At 50.1% G+C, this 22,675-nt stretch overlaps 7 protein-coding genes across 7 annotated transcripts; 5 read left to right on the top strand and 2 right to left on the bottom strand.

Annotated features, from left to right (window-relative positions):
- Positions 1 to 210: 210 nt before the first annotated feature.
- On the top strand, positions 211 to 552 carry CMQ_5589 (ribonuclease h; the record flags this gene model as incomplete). The annotated part of the gene is made up of 1 exon (XM_014313176.1): positions 211 to 552. One exon carries the CDS (start codon positions 211 to 213, stop codon positions 550 to 552), a length of 342 nt encoding a protein of 113 aa, XP_014168651.1.
- Positions 553 to 1,250: 698 nt separating this feature from the next.
- Positions 1,251 to 3,694, bottom strand: CMQ_5625 (uncharacterized protein; the record flags this gene model as incomplete). The annotated part of the gene is made up of 2 exons (XM_014313212.1): positions 1,251 to 3,138; positions 3,378 to 3,694. The coding sequence occupies 2 exons, from the start codon at positions 3,692 to 3,694 to the stop codon at positions 1,251 to 1,253; spliced, it is 2,205 nt and encodes a 734-aa protein (XP_014168687.1).
- A 1,504-nt stretch (positions 3,695 to 5,198) lies between these two features.
- On the top strand, positions 5,199 to 5,687 carry CMQ_5807 (uncharacterized protein; the record flags this gene model as incomplete). The annotated part of the gene is made up of 2 exons (XM_014313394.1): positions 5,199 to 5,238; positions 5,419 to 5,687. The coding sequence occupies 2 exons, from the start codon at positions 5,199 to 5,201 to the stop codon at positions 5,685 to 5,687; spliced, it is 309 nt and encodes a 102-aa protein (XP_014168869.1).
- Positions 5,688 to 9,024: 3,337 nt separating this feature from the next.
- On the top strand, positions 9,025 to 9,450 carry CMQ_5570 (stress responsive a b barrel domain containing protein; the record flags this gene model as incomplete). The annotated part of the gene is made up of 2 exons (XM_014313157.1): positions 9,025 to 9,225; positions 9,295 to 9,450. The coding sequence occupies 2 exons, from the start codon at positions 9,025 to 9,027 to the stop codon at positions 9,448 to 9,450; spliced, it is 357 nt and encodes a 118-aa protein (XP_014168632.1).
- Positions 9,451 to 9,670: 220 nt separating this feature from the next.
- On the bottom strand, positions 9,671 to 11,083 carry CMQ_5730 (uncharacterized protein; the record flags this gene model as incomplete). Its single annotated transcript, XM_014313317.1, has 2 exons — positions 9,671 to 10,941; positions 11,014 to 11,083. 2 exons carry the CDS (start codon positions 11,081 to 11,083, stop codon positions 9,671 to 9,673), a joined length of 1,341 nt encoding a protein of 446 aa, XP_014168792.1.
- Positions 11,084 to 11,524: 441 nt separating this feature from the next.
- CMQ_5671 (tpr repeat-containing protein) lies at positions 11,525 to 14,699 on the top strand (the record flags this gene model as incomplete). The annotated part of the gene is made up of 4 exons (XM_014313258.1): positions 11,525 to 11,899; positions 11,992 to 13,292; positions 13,359 to 13,700; positions 13,769 to 14,699. The coding sequence occupies 4 exons, from the start codon at positions 11,525 to 11,527 to the stop codon at positions 14,697 to 14,699; spliced, it is 2,949 nt and encodes a 982-aa protein (XP_014168733.1).
- Positions 14,700 to 16,685: 1,986 nt separating this feature from the next.
- On the top strand, positions 16,686 to 18,255 carry CMQ_5632 (tyrosinase; the record flags this gene model as incomplete). The annotated part of the gene is made up of 7 exons (XM_014313219.1): positions 16,686 to 16,906; positions 16,958 to 17,066; positions 17,124 to 17,264; positions 17,320 to 17,665; positions 17,720 to 17,822; positions 17,903 to 17,992; positions 18,060 to 18,255. 7 exons carry the CDS (start codon positions 16,686 to 16,688, stop codon positions 18,253 to 18,255), a joined length of 1,206 nt encoding a protein of 401 aa, XP_014168694.1.
- Positions 18,256 to 22,675: the final 4,420 nt, after the last annotated feature.

The raw sequence follows: 22,675 nt of genomic DNA, 5'->3' as shown, positions 1-22,675 counted from the left end.
CATCGACGATTTGTGAACCGAAACGACCCGAGCCAGCTTCTCATCTACACCGACGGCTCGTGTCTCAGCAATGGCCGTGCAGACCCGCAAGCCGGCTGCGGCGTTGTTTTTTGCGAACGCGAGCCGGGCAACGGCGGACACTTGGCTTTTCGGCTCTAGAACAGGGGTCCCAGTGGTGAGCCGCATCCACAGACGAGCAACCGTGCCGAAATGCGGGCCGTTCTGGCTGCCCTGCAGGTTCGATACTGGCCTGGCGAAGGGCTCAAGAGCGTCGTCATCGCTACCGACTCGGAATACGTCTTCAAGGGCGCGACTGAATGGGTGTATCGTTGGCAGCAATACGGCTGGTACACGGCTAGAGGACTGGTCCGGAACAAGGATCTCTGGCTGGCGCTCTGGGCTGAGCTCGACAAGCTGGCTGTATTGGGACTGCAGCTGTATTTTTGGAAGATCCCACGGGATCTCAACGCAGAGGCCGATCTTTGGGCGCGAGAGGGTGCTATTCAGGACGAGGAACCTTCGTTTAGGAAGATCTTTAGCGTCCTGTCGTAAGCAGATACTAAGCCGTGTCTGCAGAAAGATAGATGGTGCTATCGATATGCCTACATCTGAAGAGATCAGAAGCACATGTTTCTTATAGTAGATTGTCATAAAAAGGAAACGTGTCTAAGACGCTTATCAAAACTAGTCACTTGTAGAGATTCTACTAATTCTATCGTCTATAATATAACATAAGAGTTTATAGCCACTAAAATATACCGTGGCAAAGTTGTAACAAGCAGTTTGAAATTCAATCAGACTACATTAGGCAGCGTCTAGTTAGATAACCTCAGCTAAGCCACGTGTAATGAGTTATACTTATAGATGTGTTCCAAGGCGCAGGATAATAGGCACCTTTCAGCATTTTAGATTTACGAGGAAGTGGTGAGTTGTATATCTATAATGTACGCAAGGCGAGCTTTAGTAAGCATTTTCATTGTCTTGGTAGGACTCTGGGTTAAGACGGCGGATGCAAGTATAGATGCTGCTGGAAGGAGGGCGTATAGGAACAGGGCTTATGCTCGTATGTCTTTTACAGAAAATTGTGTTTAGGTATAAGGGAGAGCAGCTTAATTCGCAGCATCTAGTGCGACGAAACGGTCAGAGAGAATTGGTATATTACGCAACTCTAACACAACTTTAACCAACTTGTGTACTGTAATCCGTAGCCTCCTTTAGCCGCTTCGACCTGGCTCAATTTCGTCTCAGGTCTACTCTGTATTCTGGTCTCTTGTCAATGCTTCCGCCTTGTCACGTCGTGTATCTGCCAAGACATGCCATTCCTGCTCTATCCATTCTTCAACATCGTTGACAGACTCTCCAAGTAGTGACAGCACCGCTTCCGTCAGTCTCAAAACGTCTTGCCTCGACATTCCAGACGCAAGCCCCAAGTGGAAGCGCCTCGCCAAATCATTCTCTCCCGCAATCTTGGCAAGTTTGGGGTGTCCCGCCTTGGCAAAGCTGGCCGCAAAAAGACCATCGTCTGCGCTCAGGCCAGCCTCGCCGCCATATAGACAACCCAGATCTGCCGTGAACAGGCTTGGCCCAAAGGCCTCACAGGCTGGGACGAAGCGAGCAAATTGCCAGTCGATCACGGCGGTAATATTATAGTTGTCGTCGACTAGCACATGGTCACCCTTGTCGTCAACATGTTTGAGAAAGAAGGACCCCAGCGGCAAAGGAGACGTTTCAGAAGCAAGAACTGGTCCTATCCGATCACGTAACAGACGGTAGAATACAAATGCCTCCTTGGGGTATTTTGGAAATAACTGCCCGTCGGCAATCAGGTCGAGACGGAGGTCAGCTGTCGACGAGAAGTAGGCTAGCGAGTTATCGAATGGTCCGTATTCCCCGAGAGTCAGAAACCGATCACTCGCAATTGGACCACATTCCACGCCCCGTTTACCATCGTCGTTGGGAACGAGAGAGCATGCCTGTGGCTGTGGATGTTTGCTGAGAAGAGCCAAGATCTCAGCATATTGAGCATAGACATGTGCCTTCTGCTCTGCCGTCGCTTCGCTCGCATAAAAAGGCTGTCCCGGAATGGCATCTTCTAGAATGTAACCGACACCAATGGTATTGGCAGGGTCGCCGAAGAGCCCGTAGTCATAGGCTCGGGGAGCAGGCACGTGACCGATCGTCTCAAGAAAGTGCAGCGTTGCGAACTCGCTCCTGATCAAGTAGTCGACCAATGGAAGGGGCACGTCACCAAAGCCTGTTGTCCGCGGTATACGAGCAAGCCACTCGACGCCGTCGGCAAAGCGGAGGCGTGCATGATAGTTGGCACAGCCCATGAGGAGAGCGTTTTCGTCGCCAGCGCCAGAGTGGCGACTACCTGGAATGAAGGTGCAGGTCATGCCACCGCGGAGATGACTGGCCCGTTGCTCGAGTGCAGCGACATTCACCTGCGCTAGGAGAGAGTCGATTTCGGCCTGGAGGTTGGCTTCCCAGGTGGCGTCGTCCATGTCTCTGCTCGACGGGCATGTGTGTCGTAGCGGGAGGATGTGAACGGCACAGAGATGTTGACAGCAGGTTGGACAGCTGCGTCCTCGAACACCAGGCCGGTTGCAGTCGCCGACGGAACAGGTTGCAAAGCGTGCAGTGGGAGCAGGAAGCGTGCTCCAGTCTGGCATTTCGTCGTGTCCAAAAGTCTTCAACAGACACTTGGCCAGGTTATGTACTTCCTCTCTGGAAATGCCAAGACCCATGCCCAAACCAAAGATGAAACGCCGCATCTTGTCGCTTTTGAAGAAGCAAGAGAACTTGATATTGCTATTAGCCATCTCCTTGCCTAGCAGCCTGTCCGCACCGCTGAGACCCAAGCGCCCCGAGTAGAGGCTGTCCATGTCGGCCGATATGAGCGAGGGCCCAAAAGCTTCGTAGGCGGGCACTGCCCGTGCAAAGGTCCAGTCGATGACCCCAGTGATGCGGTAGTCGTCATCCACCAGCAGGTGGTCGCCCTTATCGTCGCAATGCTTGAGGAAAAAGGGACCAGTGTGCAAGCCATTATAGCCGCGATCAGACAGCCAGGAAGAACCGTCTTCGGTCCTGGTCATCTTGTCGGCCAGAAATGACCATATGCGTTGCACAGCTGACCATCTGCGACAAGATTTCGGTATGTTGTAGCCCATGCCTTGTAGTAATTGTAGGCGTCGTCAAAAGGGCCAATTGGAGGCAGCGTTCCTGTCCGGTCGCTGGCCAGAGAGCCGATTTTTATAGTATGAGGACTCGTGGAAAGTGATGCTGATGTGGCTTCTTTTTTCACTTCGGATTCAAATTGTAATGATCCGATTTTGTCGAGGGGGTGTTTGCTAAGAGAAAAGAGGATGTTGGCCCACTGGCTAAGAACCTTGTTTCGCTGCCCTTTCGTCGCTATATGCGTATCAAATGGCCGTCCGGGCAACTTCTCGATCAGCATGTAGGCCACGTCGCCCACTTCATTGTTCTGACGATCACCACGCAGACCGAAGCCGTGCACTCTAGGCGAAGGCACGCCGTCTACGCTTTGCAGCCATTGCAGCGTGGCACACTCGCTTAGCAAAATCTGGTTGCTTAGCCGGTCGTCAAACGACGTGTGGTTCTCGCGCAGGATCCGGGCAAGCCAGACGCTACCGTCGTCAAACAAAATCTCTCGGTGGATATGCATGCCGCCCATTTTTTGGCGGCCGAGAGGATCAGCATCATCAAGGGGGTCATCCTCAGTGTGTTAGCGCACAGAGGCTAGACTTCAAAAAGTGCCTTTGACTGATAGACTTGCTGTACATGTGTGTCGTGAAGACCGAATATGGTCGGCGCAGAACATGGACCTGCATTTTTCGCAGGTGCCAATGTCGATGGCCGCTGCCCTTGAGCATGACTTCACAGCGCAATCCCAAAATCGAAACATTTAAAACGATGGATACGAAACAGTTGACATTTTTAAAGTTACGTTCAGCTTTTGGGGCAAGAGCAAGAAACGAGAATACGGAACAAGCTGAAAGACTCATTTAGTATACGGAGTACGTAAGCATTGAAAGGCAAGTCTTTTAAAATGACCCCGCCAGCACTCTTTAAAGGCTCAAGTACGGTACAGGACAAGCAATGAAATTTAACACATTATAGTCCTAGATATGTAACTCACCTAGATCTGGAAGTTCCAGATTTTGCATGCAACAACTAGTACCCTATCGTTGATATAGAGTTCTGACCCGATGTAGCACGAGTTACACGAGGCATATAATAGAACTCGACTTCCTCGTCCTCGATCGTAGCAAGTTCGTGAGAAGGACCGCACAATTTGGCTTACTAGTTCCGAAGGTAGTAATTTCCTCGTAGGTGTCGAGACTGCTCTTCCTTACATGTTTCTAAGAGATGAAACCAATCATCTCCACCGTACAGCTAAAGAGTAGTATGAATTATGCGCGTCAATATAACATGTCCACCGGCCGAGTTGGGTGCTACCAATGTTTGTGAGCGCTGCTGCCATATGCGGCTATAAAACACTATACTGCTTAGTTGGCCGAGATGATCGCGAAAATCACCCGAGCACTTGGCAGGACATCAACAACTGCCGCGAAGCTATAAGCTGTGTGCTTTGCGATCTTATTGACGGGATTATTGAATTCACTGCGCCCGTTGTCTCGCTTCCAGATATTAACAATATTAATGATGCAAGTATTACCGCAGATTTCATAACAATATCGATGGCAGCCATGCGTCAATGCCATCGTGATCACATTCCAGAAGGCATGTTTCGGCGCAGTTTGTATATTAAATCGCACCCCCGCGTCAATTACCCGCAGCCGGCACAGAAGCCACATGACGTCCAGGCAATAGAGCATTGTGTGCAGGGCAAGAGCACAGCCGACTAGACATTCAAGCTCCGCGTCATATGGGTGAAGCTCGTCGACGGCGCTAGTGCCCTCGGAAGGTAGTGCAGTGATGGTGTTTACGGCTAGCACAAACCTTCAGGTTTCGGCACCGGAACCAGGACGCCGCGAACAAGAAGGCATACAAACCGAAAGCGCCTTGGGCCTTTGCGACCCTGCCAACGAGGCGCATACACACAAAGCCACCGAACGTCTGTCCGCCATTCAGTCAAGCTGGAGGCCTCTATGTGCTTCCGGATGTCAAGGCTTGGTGCCCGAATTTGAGCGCGTGGCCAATGTCTAAATGCCTCCATGGCCGATTTCGAGTCTAGCCAAGGCGCCTTTACGGCCCGTGCATTAGCAACAGGGATTGCTTCGACAACGTCTGTGGGGCCAACAAGCCAGTCTTTCTGTCATTTTCTGTCATGCTGCCACGTATTCTGCTCGGCCTGCACTAATGGTGGCGGCCGGTGAGGCTGGCAAAGCTCCAGCCTCCCTAACCTTGGTGGCGCACGCATCAATCCCACAGCAGTTCCGGTGACGGCAGCAGCAGTGGCGCGCAGCCACACAGAACCAAGTAAATACCTGACAAACATCTGCATACGGTGTCGCTCGTACCCGAGCAGGCTGTGGGAAGAGTACAGGGTGAAAGAAGAACTTGGCTGTCAGGACTGTCTGCCGTTCCACGTCTCGGTTGAGAAGCCTACGTCAGCCACCTCGGAAAACTCGCCATACGCGAGGCGACAGGTGCGGAAGTGTCTCGCAATCGCTGATGAGGCCGTGTCTGCTACGAACGCATGACAAAGTTGCATGGCGACCACTACTCCGTATAGGTGAGAAAGATTTGATAGGACTGGGAAACGTAGTCCCTTGTTGACCCGCTGGATGTCTCGAGCCTCGTCCTGTACTTCCTTAGGTTCCAGGCACTTGAAAGGAAAAGCTGGCAGGATACAAATCCCGCAGGTCTGTGTTTATGTCAGAATCCCCATTGTACTAAGGTAATTCCCTAAAACCCAAGTAGTTGTCCCAACCCCGCTCTAGCAACCTGGTAGTGATGCAAAGGATTTCGTGCTTCGCCCAAGAAGTGAGACGAAATGCCTTGGGCGGTTGGAAATTTCAGGCTCGCGTGTTAAGTCATACCGCTACTAATTTTCTCCACCTAAGAATCAAGGTCCGTCTTGCCACTTTGCGTACCAAGCCATGATACGAAATAGCGGTAAAAGTAGCCGCTTGCCTTAAGAGTTAGGGATATTTTCCTTGGGCGCTCTATACGAGGTGGAAAATCAGGACACTTCGCCTTGCAGCTTTATAGGATTCTGCCTTGGGTCGTCTTGCCCCTCTAATTTTAATAGAGGTTATGTTGCACGTGACCATATGGGTTACTGTACAGACTTTTTAAAAGAAGCCGTTTCCCTTGGAGAGTATAAATAATTTCGTAACTCCTTGGATCAATGACTATGCTTTTGGAGCAAGAAAGCAAGAACGATGTCTTTTCCATCCAACATTTGCGTAAAAACTATAAACACAACTTGACCCCTTTGCGTGAAGGTAAGATAGTATTTGTCCATCACTACAGGCACAATGGAGAACTACACTACTAACTTCAGCGTTCAGACACCTTACCTCGATTTTACAAGCCTCCCTTTCACTAACATCAATTTGACAAACCCTGGAATCCTCCAAGACCCGAATTCGGTTCTCACTAATACAAATCAATCGCTTGTTGTTTCAGCGTGTGAGGCAGCCCCGAATATCAGAAAAAAATGCCCACAAGTCGCCGCTGCTAATGTACTATAGGTTTAGAAGGTGCTTCCTTGCCTGGGCAGCCTGTCGGTCAGCGAGATGTCGAATTCAGTACGTGAAAATGTCAACACATCTCACAACCTATCCTCAATCCATCAAACCTCTACATTGCCATTCTCCTTCGTCTTCGTCCCTCCTCACTACCTTCGACTGTCTCACCACCTATTCTCCTGGCTTGTGAGCAGCCAGAGGGACTATGAATCGAGTCATTTATCTTACACTATTAACTGTCTTACAGATTCACACTTGATCAATATTCCTTTCAACAACAACAGGAGTGAGCTTGGAAACTTCAAAGCACCCCCTCCTTCAAGTATATACTCACAAATATACAGATGTGAGCCATGTGCCTTCGGGTAACGATGATCCGTTCGGCCATCTCCACGATAGCCAGTGCCATACTGCAGGGTATGCCACGAGCAGCCAATATTAATCCATTTGACCACCTTTTTAAATCAAATAATCGCATCGCATTATAGGGTGCGAGGTATCTGACAACCCTTTTTAGACAGCAACATTGCTTCAACACATATCTCGACTATAATATGACTGCAGAAACCCCTACGATTGCTGCCCCTATCGAGTCAGGAAACACCGCTGGTCATAGGTCCCCACTGCGATGCTCAAGGTCCGGGTGCCCAGAAGATCGCGAGTTCCTCACCGACGTTGAAATTCGGTCTGTAAACTCTCCTCCTACGAGTATCCTGATGCTAGCACTGACAAATATCAGAAAGCACGAAGACAAACACAATAAGCCTTACATCTGTCAAGAGCCAGCATGCAGACACACCCGCTTTGGTACTAAGGGTGGTCTGGATCGACACAATCGTGAGGTTCACGGATCACAGAAGCACTATTGCTCTATCACTTCATGCAACCGTCACGTCCAAGGATTCGCAAGAAAGGCCAACCTCATTGATCACCAGAAGCGGCGTCATTTTTCACAATTGGCGAGTTTTACATCCCCGCCGATTTCTAGACAACGAAAATTCTATGAGGGCAGGTCACCCTCGGAGACACCCACCGGAGAAAGAGGGACGTTGAGAATGGAGTTGGAGAGTCTTTACGCCAAACAGGCGGAAATTGCCAAGATAATTCTGCCCTAGAGACAAGCTTGAAACATCTGGAAGACGATTCCTTCTGCTGAGGTTAGAAAAACATCTGTATATTATGGGAGTGTGTTAGTTTTCTTGTACTTAGCGTTAGAGAAAGCATTTATCTTGCGCCACATCGTCTACACTTTACCTAGAGAGATAAAAAAAATGGCTAGTAAAGGGGCATGTATTGTCCTCTTACATCTCAATAGCGGTAGCCGTAGGCTTGGTACGTAGCAATAAAGTAGAATATAGACAGGGAGCTACAGGATGCCTATTTCACGTGTGCTTGACACTCGCGCTGAAGGGCAAAGCCAGTATTATTACGGTTTTGTGCCGACGGCAAAATTGGATTGCATTCTAGCACTTAAGCGTGAACAGATGAGCAAGTTGACAGTTAAGGTCCAGTCGATGACCCCAGTGATGCGGTAGTCGTCATCTATGGAGTACCAACAGGTGATCGCATTTATCATCGCAATGATGAGGGAAAAGAGACTAGTGTACAAGTCATTGTACCCAAGATCAAACAGCCAGGACGAGCCGTCCTCGGCCCTGGTCATCTTGCCAGTCAGAATCGACCACATGCGATGGGCATCAGTAGAGTACTGGGAGCACAGTCGGTCTGCGACATGATTCCGGTACGTTGCAGACCATGCCTTGTAGTAATATATGTAGGCGTCGTTACAGGGGCCGATAGGAGGCAGTGTCCCTATTTACTGGGGGGGCGGAAAAGCTATACTCGTGCCCCGCCCAGGGTGCGCGTTATAAAACGCGCACCACCTTAGGTGGTGCTAGCCGGCCAAATGGGCACTATTTCGTTATTATCACTACCTCCTACTTTAATCTCGTTTAAGCGGCGCATACGCTTCCCGGCCTCTCGGATTTTATACGGGCCTATCCGTATTGTTATTTGTTCGGTGTACTTTGTAAGATACTTACTACTCCGAACTATTACAGTCCCAGTAGCAAGAGAACGCCGTCCTATTACGGAGTAAGATACATAGCAACTCTTTTTTTATCCTACTCCCCGCTACCCCGCCGCATCATCCACGTCCTCCAATGCGTGGCCGCCGTCTAGGTCATGGAAATATTACTCCGGACCTCCAGTGCACCCAACTACCATGCCTTTATCACGCAAACCCACGATTTCGCGCATCGTTGCTTTGATAACCTTGATCACCGTGTCTCTCACCATTTGTGGAATCTGGACATATTCCAACCCTTACGACCCTCACGACCGAATGCTTGTATCCACCCCATCCACCATGACTCTCGTCCATACAGTGCTCTTCCAGTTCAAGGAAGACAGCCAGCCAGAAGCTGTGAAAAAAGCATGCGAGCACTTTCTGTCTCTCAAAGATTCGTGCATTTACCCGACTACCAACAAGCCCTATATCCTGTCGCTCAAGGGTGGCAAGGATAATTCTCCCGAGGGCATGCAGGTACGTTCTCCCCCATAACAGAATTCCCATTATGTGCACACATAGACACCTAGAAGCTAACCAGAGCAGAATGGTCTCACTCATGGATTTGTCGCGACATTTGCGTCGGCCGAGGACAGAGACTACTACGTCAGCAAAGACCCGGTGCATCTAGCTTTTTCCAAGAGCGTTGGCGACATCCTGGCAAAGGTCACTGTTGTCGACTTTCTCGACGGCATCTACTAGAGTCTACTGGAAAGACGATCTGCACAGGCAACGTGGTTATGGCGTGATATTCTCTTTTCAAACATGTTTTTTTGCAGGCCTTTCTAGTTGTGTATCCTTCTTTGCCTTTGGGGCTATTTATTTTCTCCTTCTGTACTCCGTACCAGTACACGTAACCATTTTTGCACACTCATTTAGCGCGTCCTTTCTATCCTCCGCTATATCCTTCGACCAAATAGTTTCAGATCTTTCCCGCAGCCTGGAGAATCTGAATGACCGCCAGGGCGGCTTGCACAATGCTTAGCACGATGCTTGCGCCCCCAAAGATGGTCACGAGCCAAAAGGTCCAGAACTGCAGCGTATCTCGGCGGTCGCGCACCAGGTCACGTAACGTTGTGGGCTTGGCGCTCTTCAGCTCGTTGGCTAGCAGCTCCACGCGTTCGTACAGGACGGGAAAGTCGCGGGCCGCATAGTAGACTCGGCGGTCCTGTGGTAGACATGCGGCAGCCTCGGCGGCCCCCTCAGTGGTCCCGGCCTGTCTTTTATCCATGCACAGCCGTAGGAGTAAACTGTCGGGCTGTGCAAACGGCGCCATGCTCTCGTTGTACACGAGGCGGAAGAGTCGGCGTGACTTGGCCGACTGGCCAAATAGCAGCCTGAACGAGGCCAAGACCTCTTGAAGAAAGTGGGCAATGTCGCTTTCGTCAGCCCGCGGGTCAGCCGCGTCTAGCTCAGTGCTAGCAAAGGCAAATATGGCACCGCAGCGATTACACTGTAGCTGCGACGCGCACATGGAGGGGAAGCAAAAGAGCGATAGCGTTCGCGTCGACTTGTCGTAGTCCAGGTGCAGCGCCAGTGTGTCCACCCAGCGGAACTTGCAGCGCAACAGCGAGTGCAGCAGGTACGCGTTCATCTGGTCTGGATACAGAGCCGTCCACGACGCGACCGCCTTGCTGCTCTCGACAGCGGCGGCGGAGTTGCTGTTGCTTTTTGACCGAGCCGGTAGCAGATTTCCAAAGCCCTTGAGCAGCACGTATAACGGCCGGTCGCACAGGTCGACGGGCACAGTATAGGTGTCATAGACGAGCCGCGAGTCGGGCTCAGCGCGGTAGATGGCGAGCGAGCTGTCCGGGCACACCTTGAACTCGGGCTGGTAGACCATCGATTGCCACCCGAGAATGGAGAAGATGAGCGACCGCTTGAAGTATGTCGATGGGCCAGATTGCGAAGCGTCCAGATCCAGGCTGTCCCAGTCAAGGTGCTCAATAACGTCGTCAATGCTTAGGCCACGAGTGGTACGGATGTGCTTCAATATCGCCGATTCGAGCGTGTCAAAGTCGGCGTCGTCCAAGACGAAATGCGTGGGGTTTCTGTCATTCCTGTCGTTCCTGTTGTCGGGAAACGCAGGATGTTTGCGTCGCTGTTCTCGTAGCCACGGCCGATACCAATCCAGATCGATCACTCCCCCCTGGTTACCGATCGACCGTCGCCCTTTCGCTAAAGCGATTTGTCCTAGAGAGCGACGGAGAGCTTTGTTAGTTGATTCTCTGTTATCCACATACAACCCATAATATTCTCTCATACTTGTGTTGCTCGTTAGCGCCCGCTTGTGGACAGTAGCGCTACCCCGCAGGCGGCTTTGCTCGTGAGACATGGTATCAGTGATAGGTTTTACGCTATTTGCAACTCTGTTGCCTTTCTCTGAATACAATTCGCAAACCGGAGGCTTCTGGACACAATGCATGAGTTGAGAACATATCCCGTCAGCTTAACATCCCGGCAAGCTGAGCCCCTGCCTTGCCTCGCCTCCATTACAGAACTGCTCATAAAAACACGAGTGATTTAACCGCTGCCCAATGTCAGCTGCGATTGGATAACCAATTGTGATTGGATTACCAGGTGTGATTGGATAACTTGTGGGGCACGACAGCATCCTCATGCAGAGAGAAGGGAAGACGAAAAGAGGGGAAGCAGCCGCAGCCACGAGAGTCAGTAGCAGTCTAATAAGAGCGTCCTCGTGCGGTTAAACGAGTACATGCCATATTTCTTTGGGTGCTAGTTTTTTCGGCGTCTTTCGAGCAGCTCACCGCCCACAATGTCTATCTCCTCCGTTCATCCCAATTCCAAAGGGCACCCCAAAACGGACGACATCGCTCCGTCCAGCCCTACGACCAGCATTTGGCTGGCCGCCATTGAAAGATACTACGACGAGCTCGCCAAGGGCGGAATCAAAGCCGCTGTCATTGACAGAGACCTCTGGCGCATCAGGAGCCCCGAAGAACTGCTAGCCCAGATCGAAGCATTCAGTCCCAGTCAGAGCGACCAATCCAGAGCATGGACGAAGAACCTATCGCAGCTTCGGCCCATCCTGCTTGGACTCAATGACTTTGCTGCTCTCGCAGCGTGGGCGTTGGGCATGGAAGGCAAGGTGGCGGCCGTTCTGTGGGGTTCCATTCGGCTCATTATCAAGGTAAGTTGCTGTTTTACGGGATATTTTCCATCTTTCTCTTTGGCTTTTCCTCTTTGCTTTGTCACCGGGCTGACTCCTTCGGCGATGCTCAGTTTGCGCAACCCATTTTGCCCGACATTGTAAAAATGCTCGAGACCCTGCACCATGCCTTGCCACGCATGCAAATGTACGAAAATGAGCTGCCCATGACTGAGCCGCTCGAAAAGGCCCTCCTCGACATGTACAGCGAAGTGATTGTGTTCTGCGCCCACGCCATTGCCTTTTTCCGCAACAATCCGAACGTAGGCCCGAATCGCCATGCCTGGTCTCAATTCAGCAGAGATTTTGCAATGGTCGTGGAGAACATCCAGAAGCTGTCTCGCCGAGTGGACGAGACGGCAGACATGATCCGGCTCTCTAGAGAAGCACGCACGGTGGAAACGGTGGCCGCCTTTAAGAATTTGCAGCTTAAGGGCAACAAGGGTCCTCCTGCCAAGTTTCCCTGTTTTTCGGTACCGTACGGACTCCACCTTCATTTATTCGCCAGGGAGATGGAACTGCAGACCCTCCAAGAATGCCTGGACCCGTCCTCGTCGTCCAGGACACAGCTCCAGGCCGTCGGCATCCATGGACTCGGCGGTGTCGGCAAGTCGCAGCTGGCTCTCCAGTACGCCAACACGTCGATGCAAGTATATGACTTGATTGCTTGGATTGCCTCCGAGTCCCAGATCAAGCTCATCCAGAGCTTGTCCGACCTCGCTCGTAAGCTGGGACTGGCCGGCGAAGCGAATCAAGACGACTACATAAGCATTGAGGTGGTCCGAGACTGGCTCAACACGTCGGGAAAAACGTTTCTTCTCATCTTTGACAATGTCGACGACATCAAGCTGCTGCGCCATATTTGGCCTTCAAGCAACAAGGGTTCCATCATCATCACAACCCGATCACCGGTGTTGGCGGCAAAATGGGCCACCAAGACCATGCCGCTGGGCTGCTTCCCCGCTGATACTAGCCCGTCCATTTTGGTAGCCATGTCCGGTACGATTTGCTCCTCGCCTGAGGAAGATGCTGCATCGGCAGAAATTTGCAAGCGGCTAGGCGGCTTGCCTCTGGCCGTGTCGCAAGTCGCCGACTTCATCCGCGAGAGAGGCTGCACGTATGCCGAGTTTTTAAAGATATACGATAAGTCGGCCCACAAAGTGCTCGCCAAGGCGGACAACCTGGTCGGCTACGACCACACGGTGCTGACTACATGGGAAATCTCACTGGAGAAACTGTCTGCCGAAGCGGCCCGTCTGCAGAATTTACTTGTCTTTTTTGACCCTGACAAAATCCTTGAGAAGCTAGTCTGCCTATCTGAGGATGCTAATGGGCTAGATGATCCAGACTTTGAGTTCCTGAAGGACTCTTTTGAGTAAGTCAACTCTATCTTGTGGTCTTGTGGTTCATACCCTGCGCGGGCTTGACTGTTGGCAAATAGTTTCAGTGAAGCGGTAGTGGAACTCACCCGAGGATCCATGATTTCGAAACTTTCATACTCTGAATCTTTCTCGATGCACCGCCTTGTGCAGCTTGCTGTGTTTTTGCGCATATCCAAGAAGGACCGCCCAATGTACTTTGACACGGCCACGCGGTTGTTATACTACGGCTTTCCAAACACATGGAACGCGAGAGGACCGCACCAGGGCCATGGTTTCACCTACTGGACGACTTGCAGTGAAATCCTGCCCCATGTCTCTTTCCTCATGGACATGTCCAAAAAGTACAATATCAAAACAGGCAACGCTGAAATCTGGGCAGAACTTATTTTTAGAACGGGAGCGTGAGTTGCAAGAATCTAGTCATGTTTATATACTAGTTGTTTTGATTTTGACCAGCAAAACAACATAGGTACCTGTGGGAAAAGGATCAGCAGTTGCTAGCAAGAGCATTTTTCGAAACTGGCCTCAGCATCGACGACGACTCAAACAGCCCCGTCGTGGCCCAGGCTTACCGATATCTGGGTCACATCTCGGTCGATCTCGCTCACCCTCGGGCCGGACTGGCTGCCTACAAGCAGGCCCTCACCGTACGCGAGGCCATCGAGCTCCCGGATTCTCCCCCCATTGCCGATGTGTACGATTCCATCGCCTGTGCATACACAGAGGCTGGCGATATACATAACGCATTTGACTTTGTCGATCGCGCCACGGCCATTCATAACGCCCACGACCCGTCCAAGATGTCCCGCACCCTGGCCATCCGCTCCATGGCCTGTCTGCGCGACGGTCAGGCCGACAATGCCCTCGACGCCATCCAGCAGTGCTGGAAGCTCCAGGACATGACACAAGACCAGATCGCCACGTCCCAGTATCCTAAACACAGCGGCGACATTGTCCTCTTGGCCCGAATCCTCTGGCTGCAAGGTGAAAGGGACAAACAGGACGGAAAAGACAAGAGGAGCGCAGCCCGCGAGCTCGCCTCCCGGGCCATCACTATGCGCCGCGGCACCTTTGGCGAGATTGCCGGCCCCCGCGTCGCTGACGCCATCTTTATCTTGGCTACGATGCTGCGCGACGACGGTGAGCCTGTGTTAGCGGCCCAGCTTCTGCGCGAAATTGTGTCCATGGCCGGTACGCAACCGATCATGCAGAGCCACAGGGCGCGGGCGCTCTGGTTCCTGGGTAACCTCATGGGTACCGCTCTAGGCCAGGAAGAGCAGGCTGCGGCAGAGACGCACGAAAGCGCCAAGAAGGCCCGCGGCGAAATCGAGAGCCGCGAATGGCCAGATGTGGACAGTGACGAAGGGTTTATGCGGCTGGTCTCATGGATGGTCTGGTAAGACGGGCCCTGGGGGAGGAGGGGCATAATCGAAGGATGTGCCTAAACAACAAGAGTCTCAATAACAAAGCCAAGGCGATCTAGAATATAGGCAAGAGAGACAGCTACAAGATGTCAGGATCATGTGCTTAGAAATCACGCTGAAGGTTAAGCTAATATTATCACGGCTCTGTACTTACGACAAAAAATAGATTTCATTTTAGCACTCAGGCGTGAACAGGTGGGCAAGTTGATCGTTATCACATATCTTGTGCTAGCCGATGGGCATAGGCCAACCTGCTACGCTCTGACGGCCACTGCAAGCTTTCACGGGCAAGTCTGTAAGCTGTGTCGCAGTGGTAGCTATATTATCATATACAAGAAAATGGAAAGCAAACTGTGTATGCTTTTTTTTACCATCTTGTTTTGTAAGGTGTACCATAGTATGACGGCTGCAGTCGGAGCTTGCGGACATTTTGATAAGCTTATTAGACTGTACAACAAAACCCTAAACCGATACGACTAGCATCGTCTAGAAGAAAGTATATAGAGAACAGTCTAATATATAGGAAGCGTATCATATTACTGGCAAAGGAATTTGTTCGTATCTTTGTGTACTTATTAGCATGACTAGAAGCAATAACCAGCAAGTGCAAAAACAAAACAAGTATAGTCGACATTGGTCGTAAAGCCCACCAATTCTATGTTGTTCGTATTACGATATGCAAATAGCAAGCCTACTCGTAGTGCGACCGGGTTTATGCACGTCGGAGATCTACGTTGTACGAATTTTTTCGATACCCCTGCTACCTTGAAAAACGATGGCACCAGAGATCGGCAGTTAAGGGATTTTATTGGAGGGGCACTCGTGGGCCTGTCGAATTGGAGGACTGCCAAGAGCATTTCAAGTCTGCTCCATTACCAGCTGCCCGAACTGGTTTAACCAATGCACGTTGAACGGTGACAATACTTCCTTCCGGAATTGGCAGCAACAAGAAGCCCGGCAATTCTACTCGTAAGATACGTTGTACTTAGTAAAGAAATCGACCAACTCACACTAGCCAGACTAACCGTTGTCAAAAAAGTATAGTCTCCTTGGCAAAGCCGATAGCAGTCTGGGCCACATCGGCTCCGTCCACGGGCTCTACTGGCTAGAAGGCGTGGAATTTCCCATGTGCCGCTACTACTCCGTATGTACGGAAAGATGAACGAAACCCCAGGGCACGTCATCATGTATTACATACGGTCCTATCTTACATATATACGGAGTACTTCGTACTATGTAGTGTACTCTTTACGGAGTACTACCCTCCTCCACTGTCCAACGTCATCTATTTTGTACGATCCTGGCACGTTGCCTTGTAAGTGGCCCGAGAGCGCGATCCAAGCGGCTCCTACGTTGCTACTGCTTTCTGCAACTGTGATTGGTATATGCGCCCTTAGTGACCCGGCAATAATGGCGGCAGGAAGGGATCCCTATGCGGGTCAGATCCGACCAGTTACGGATCTCCTTGTTGAGTGACAGGTGGATCCTTCTAAAGCAAACCCACTACCTAGACAACTATTATTGCAGTACCAGTGCCAAGGGCCTACGACGTAGCTATCTTGCCCGGTCACGGCGATTTCTACTGCTCCGTACGGGGTACTCCGTATGTTCGCTGAATACGCGTACGAAGTACTTACTGCTGACGATTTGTTGCACGCGTATAACTGTGGAGCCGCCCAGCATTTAAGAAGTAGGCATACCACTACATGCCATAGTAGTTCGTTTCGACAACGATTGACCTGCAGGGTTTTCCTCTCACCATTATCAACGTCGTATTGTTTGCCAGATGGTGAGCGTTTTATTTTCGCCTGGCTGGTAGCCGGGGGATGTAGAGATTAGAAACTTGTTATATGTACTCGGCCAATTCCTTGACGAGATTGCGAAAGGCCACTTCTTCTGGTCAGAGACCCTACCTCTATACCTCCAATCAAGCTGACCCAGTTCGCGGTCTGTCTCTTCAGAATGAAGGTTGCACCTGTTTTTGCGTCTACGGCTGGCCTCCTGGCCTCTGTGGCTGCTGCTGTTACAGTTCCGTCCAGTTCCCGAGACCTGATCGAGGATGAGATAACGGTCAAAACTGTCATTGCCGACATCACGGACCTGTTTCAGTTTCGCCTACAGCTAAACGCTACGAAATCAAACTCCAGCTGCACGCCGGATAAGATTGTTTACCGCCGAGCATAGTAGGTTGTGCTGTTTACTACATTTCCTCCCCTTGTCACTGACTCGGACAGTGGCGCCTTATCTAGACATGAGAAACTCGACTACATTGGTGCCGTCAAGTGTCTCATGATCTTGCCGTCTCGCACGCCGGCCAACGTTTCTTCGGGTGCCAGGTCCCGTGTGAGTGAGGGATTTCTCGTTTTTCTCGGCTAGATCCGTGACTGATACCGCTACTAGTTTGATGACTTTGTTGCCACTCATATCCAACAGACGCTAACCATTCACTACTCCGGCAACTTTATGGCTTGGCATCGCTGGTTTGTATACTCATACGAAAAGGCATTGCGCGATGAGTGTGGCTATCAAGGCTACCAGCCCGTAAGTGGTGAATACTTGATACTTTCCACATGCACCGCTTTCTGACAGCTACAAGTACTGGGACTGGCCGCTTTACGCCAACGCAACCGAGGACTCTCCCATATTTGATGGCAGCGATACAAGTCTCGGTGGCAACGGAGACTACTTCCCGCATTCTGGCCGCGTTATTACGGCCCCTGCAGGCTCTAATGGCTCTGATATCCAGCTGCCGGCCGGAGATGGCGGCGGCAACGTCACGACTGGTGCCTTTGCCAACTTGACTGTGAACCTTGGTCCCGTCGGTGGTGTCAAGGGCATGGTCCCTGGTCCGGACGGCGGCTTGGGCTATAACCCGCGCACATTGACGCGTGATATTGCAAGCGTCATGAACATGGAATACGCAAACTATACTACTGTTCTAGGTAAGTGATAGAGTACTAATCGCCTGGTCTAACCAGTACTAATCAGCTGTATAGACCTTCTCGGCAAAGCCAACATTGATACGTATCGTGCCCTCCTCGAAGGCATCCCGAACAACATTGTTCTTGGGCCTCACGGCGGTATTCACAACACGATTGGGTGAGTGAGCTGGAAGAAAAGAGAGTCAGAAGGAGAAAACAAAGACGCAAAGTAGACCGCGCTAATATACATAACTATAGTGGCGATCCGAGTAGCGATCTTTTTGCATCCCCCGGTGACCCTGTTTTCTGGCTCCATCACTGCCAGATGGACCGAATGTGGGCGCTCTGGTATGTCCTGTCCTCATTTGTTCTTAGTGCGACTCTCAAAAACCCCGTTCTCACAAGAATCGCGTAGGCAAACTCTTGACCCTGCTGTCCGCCACAGTGACCTCAAGGCGGGCAACTTTGGACACATAACCTGGAACAACAAGCCGGCATCCCGCTACACAACGCTTGACGATGTGATTGATCTGGGATATGCTGCGCCATCCACTACAATCAGAAACGTTATGGACACGACTTCGGGGCCGTTTTGTTACTATTACCTCTGAAGAATTTCCAAACTTTTTAAACGAAGCGGATAGGTGCACTTATGGTAGGACGTGACCTTCTATGGCGAAGTCGTTAGCATTTGGAACAGTTTATGTAGATTACTGGCCGAAAGGAGTTTAGATACCGCCCCCACACAAGGCTTTCATGGATTAGTCGTTTTCGTCCATGCCAAGCTTTCCTGCACTATTATATCATAAGCGAGAGCTGTTACCATCGTCCCGTAGTCGTAAGCCGTAGAGTACAGTACCAGTTCCATGGTAAAGCGTGCAAAAATCCGAATGTCGTAGCACCGCCCCATATCGCGTCACATACAATTGATCAACAGAGGGGTTAAGCCCGTGCCCCCCTAGGAGAATGTGACGGGAGAGGTGGGGAATTTCTTTACGGCCTCCTTACCTGGTCTCCGGATCTGTCTATCTAGGCATGACAAGAACCATCCTATATGTTCAGATTCTAGAGCTATGGTAAACCAGGTGCTGGGAATGACGAGAAAGAAGCAGGATAGCGTCTCTACATAGCTCGAATACTCTTCTTATACTACCGAATTTGGAACGTCAACTGTTGCTGTTTAGGGCAAGGTGTCAGATGAAGGGGATCAGACTAGGCCGGCTATCTACTCCGACCCTCATCGTAAACAGGGCCCTTTGAACCTGATCCACTAAGACCCGAGTCCAACTGTTGCTTAATCCCAATTCTTCAGTCAAGTGTAGTTCAGCGTAGTCGATCTTCTTGACAGGGTTTTAGTAGTTTATACTCTACTCTTTGGTTATAGTCCTATCGGAGCTAGACAGGGCAACTTGACTTAAGATTGTTTGACAAGGAAGGAATAGTTGACTTAAGCTCTACTACGCATAATGCTTTTAGTAATATACGCTTACAGAACGTCAGATTGTCGTACAAAGTAGCAGGATACCTCTAGGTGATGCCGGTTCCCGGAACCCATATTATATGGGTTGGGCCCAATTGGCCCGTGATACAGAGTAAAGGGTATCCAGAGGATCAAGATCAGCACAGATTAGGTAGCCACGCATACAAAGTACTGGTGAAAGGGTTTGTGCTCCCGATAGTCAACGGCGATGTCGTAATCCCCATGCAGCCAGACAGAGAAGATTCTGACAAGCATGAAATATATCAAGTCTGTGCCATGATTGAAAGACTCTGTGTCAAGAGAGTTGCGGTACAAATCCAGACATTATGTCTCACCGAGGTTACAGCTAAGTTGAGGGATATACGAAGGGGAAACAGCTTTACTGCTCGATGATGTATAGGTTCCTTCTTAAATCAAAACAAAATCTCTACCTCCCGATATGCTTAATACTGGAAGCGCCAGCGAGGATCATCGTCACCCTCCCAGTCTACAATGTATCCTATCTCTTTCACTTCCTCAGTAAGGCCAGCTCTTCTGCTATTTTCCCTCTTCAATATCCAATAAATGCCCCCGGAAACCACAGCGTTTGCGACGAGGTAACCAAGGGCAACACTGTGCCCTACAAAATATCGCGGCCCATCTGTGGCACGGTATAGCTGCGTTCCCAATACTGCTCCCAGGTTTCCGATACTGATCTGCATCGCGTTGGCAATGGCGCGCTTCGTCTGGCCAGAAACGTTGATGGCAGGCCAGGACAATGAAAGTGCAGTTGCTGGATAAATACCTCCAGCTGCAAAAAACGTGCCTACATATGATACCCCAGGTCGACGGGTAGGCTCGCTGTTGGTGAGGAGGATAATGTACCCGATAGCTGCAAAGACTGCTGAGCCAGCCATAAACAAGGCTCTTTGGTTGAGCCTCTCCGATATGGTGGCCACGGCAATAGTCGTGATGAAGGCAAAAGCATACGGTGGTATGGTCAAAAGCTGTGCACTAGCAGCTTTGTATCCTAACGCACTGATGATAGTAGGCTGCAATGCGGTCAGCTAATGGGTAGACAGGATTATCGTTGACAAGAAAAGGGACACTCACGATGAACAGAGAGTAAGTGTACAGGGGAAGACTCATTGTATGAAAACTGAGTCCGTAAAGCCAGCATTTCGGGTCCCGAAGCGCTTTCGCAACATTTCCCCAAGTGAATGCTTCATCATGAGTGGCGTCACTATCGGCTGCCAGATATCTCTGAATATACAGGCGTTGCTTGTCGCTGAGAAACTCTGCTGTCGCTGGATAGTTATAGATGAAGAGATATGACAGTGCTGCCACCACTATGGTAAATAGCCCTTCCTGCAACGTCTGTTAGATGGCCGGGTGCCCGGCCTCCAAAGTATCCTCGGGGGTACTCACCAGGATAAATATCCAGTGCCATCCATTTTTCCATACAGTCCCTCTCATAAAGCCGATACCCTTTCGCTTTAGTGTCAGTCTATCATCTTCTCAACCCAGCCGCGAGACAGGCTCACATATGCTAATATGCCACCAAAAGATCCTGCGAGGGCCGCAGCGCTGAAGAAGAGGGAGATTCGAAACTGCCGTGCACGTCGTCGATACCAGAGAGAGAAATAGTATACCACGCCTGGAAAGAGACCACTCTCGGTGACTATATTTAGTGCTTAGTCGTCTCTGCATCCATAGATCAAACGGCATAAAACAGATGGAGATGTGGAAACGAACGGCCAAGGAAGAGGCGTGCAACAAAAAAGCCAGCCAGGCTGTGTACGACGCCCAGTAACGTAGCCACTATGCCCCAGAAAATAGTCAAAGTCGGCAGCCAGAGTCTTGGACGCGTCCTTTTAAGGATGATGTTGCAAGGAATCTTGACAGTCGTGTAAGTAATACGATCGCTGCCAGCCCAAAAGAACGGAACTCTCAGTTACCTCGAGCAAGACATATCCGATGAAGTATAAAGTCAATCCAGTGAGATATTGATTCCCAGCTGTTTGTCTCGTCAGGAAGCTGTGCGCAGTTTCAAAGCCGAGGTTTTAGACAAAGGTCTTACTCATATGCAAATCAGTAGCTAGGCCCTCAAGCTTGGCATTCCCAACTGGCAATGTTAGAAGTTATCTTGGAAGGTCGTTCCACCTGGTTCTGGACCGACAATCCGTCAAGAAATTCATACCATTGCTGCGGTCCAAGAAAGACAGCAGGTAAAGGATGCCAACTGCAGGCAGTAGCCGAATATCGATCTTCCGGAGCAACGCAGTCTCGTCAACCGTATCGTCATGCTCGGGCCCAAGGAACGGCCTGTCCACTGGCCGGTTGCCTGTCTTCTCAATCTCTGAACTCATGCTTAACGCTAGATATGTGATACAGATATTTGGTTGAAATAGATGATCTGGATTGCACAGTTTAGCCGCAACTACACGCAAATTATTACACAAAAGGTAGGACTCATCTGGAGGTGGGACTCACCTCAATTTTAAACAATTCTCATATTCAATATCGAACCCCCGACATCAACAACCCCACTGACGACATATGCGCAAGGCTAATGGTAGATAGATGAAGCGCAACATACCATTGGCCAAGCTGTTTGATATCGCCTTACAAGGCGTCGATCACGCCATTTACTACGCTCCATCTACAGACTTGACCAACCTATTGCGGTTATTGCATCAAGCTGTCACATGTTAAAACGGAGCAGGATAGCTCATTGTTCACTTATAAGAAATCCAAAGATTGGAATAACTCCCTGAATTGTTTTCAGAACTTTCTTAGATAATAAAACACAGAAAGAGAGAGTTGATATCATAGTTGGTAATCCCTGGCTGTATTTCCTAGTTCCTAGCCTATCTCACATCCTCTTACTGTCTGTCTAGGCGGGGTAAGAAAGATCGTAGCGATCGGTACTGCGACCAGAGCGGCGGAGCGAACAGACAAGCGCTATACCGTTCTTTTTTGGTTATCTGAAGCAGATTATGATTGCTTTAACTGTATAATTGATAGTTATAAAAGCACAATGTTTTATGACAGCAATTTAGCAGGCAACGTATATTGATTGCAAGCCTTGTTGCCTTTACACAACGAGCGGCAATAATGAAGGATAGTTTGAAGGACGTTACAAATACACATGTCCTGATATAGCTTAGACACTTGTTAGCTAAAACAACAGGCTCCTCTTCGATTAATGAGACCACTTTGGCTAAGGCATACTTTTGCTTGTAATTATAAAGATAGAGAAACTTTAAAGGAGAAAGAGATTAGGTTTAAGAAATTAGTGCTGTAGAAAGCCTTACAAGGGTTGTAAGATGGAAATAATTGTGTAAATTAAAGACAGAACTCTATGGCCGTTAAGAACTGTCTGCTTAAATGTATGTACTTCTACTGGAGATCTCTGTTCCCCATGAGTCCCCCTTAGGACACCTGCCTTATGGTTTGACAGATGATCAACAATCTGAAAGAATGCCTATCGTAATCTTAAACATGTCGGAGATGGGTGTCCGGCGGTCTTAGCTCGGGGTTATTTGCCATGTCAGCGAATCGGCCAAACG

The sequence above is a fragment of the Grosmannia clavigera genome (genome assembly GCF_000143105.1).
Source record: "Grosmannia clavigera kw1407 unplaced genomic scaffold GCSC_89, whole genome shotgun sequence".
Taxonomy (NCBI): Eukaryota; Fungi; Ascomycota; class Sordariomycetes; order Ophiostomatales; family Ophiostomataceae; genus Leptographium; species Leptographium clavigerum.
Note: the sequence above shows the minus strand (reverse complement) of the source record. Positions and strands in the feature narration are given on the sequence as shown.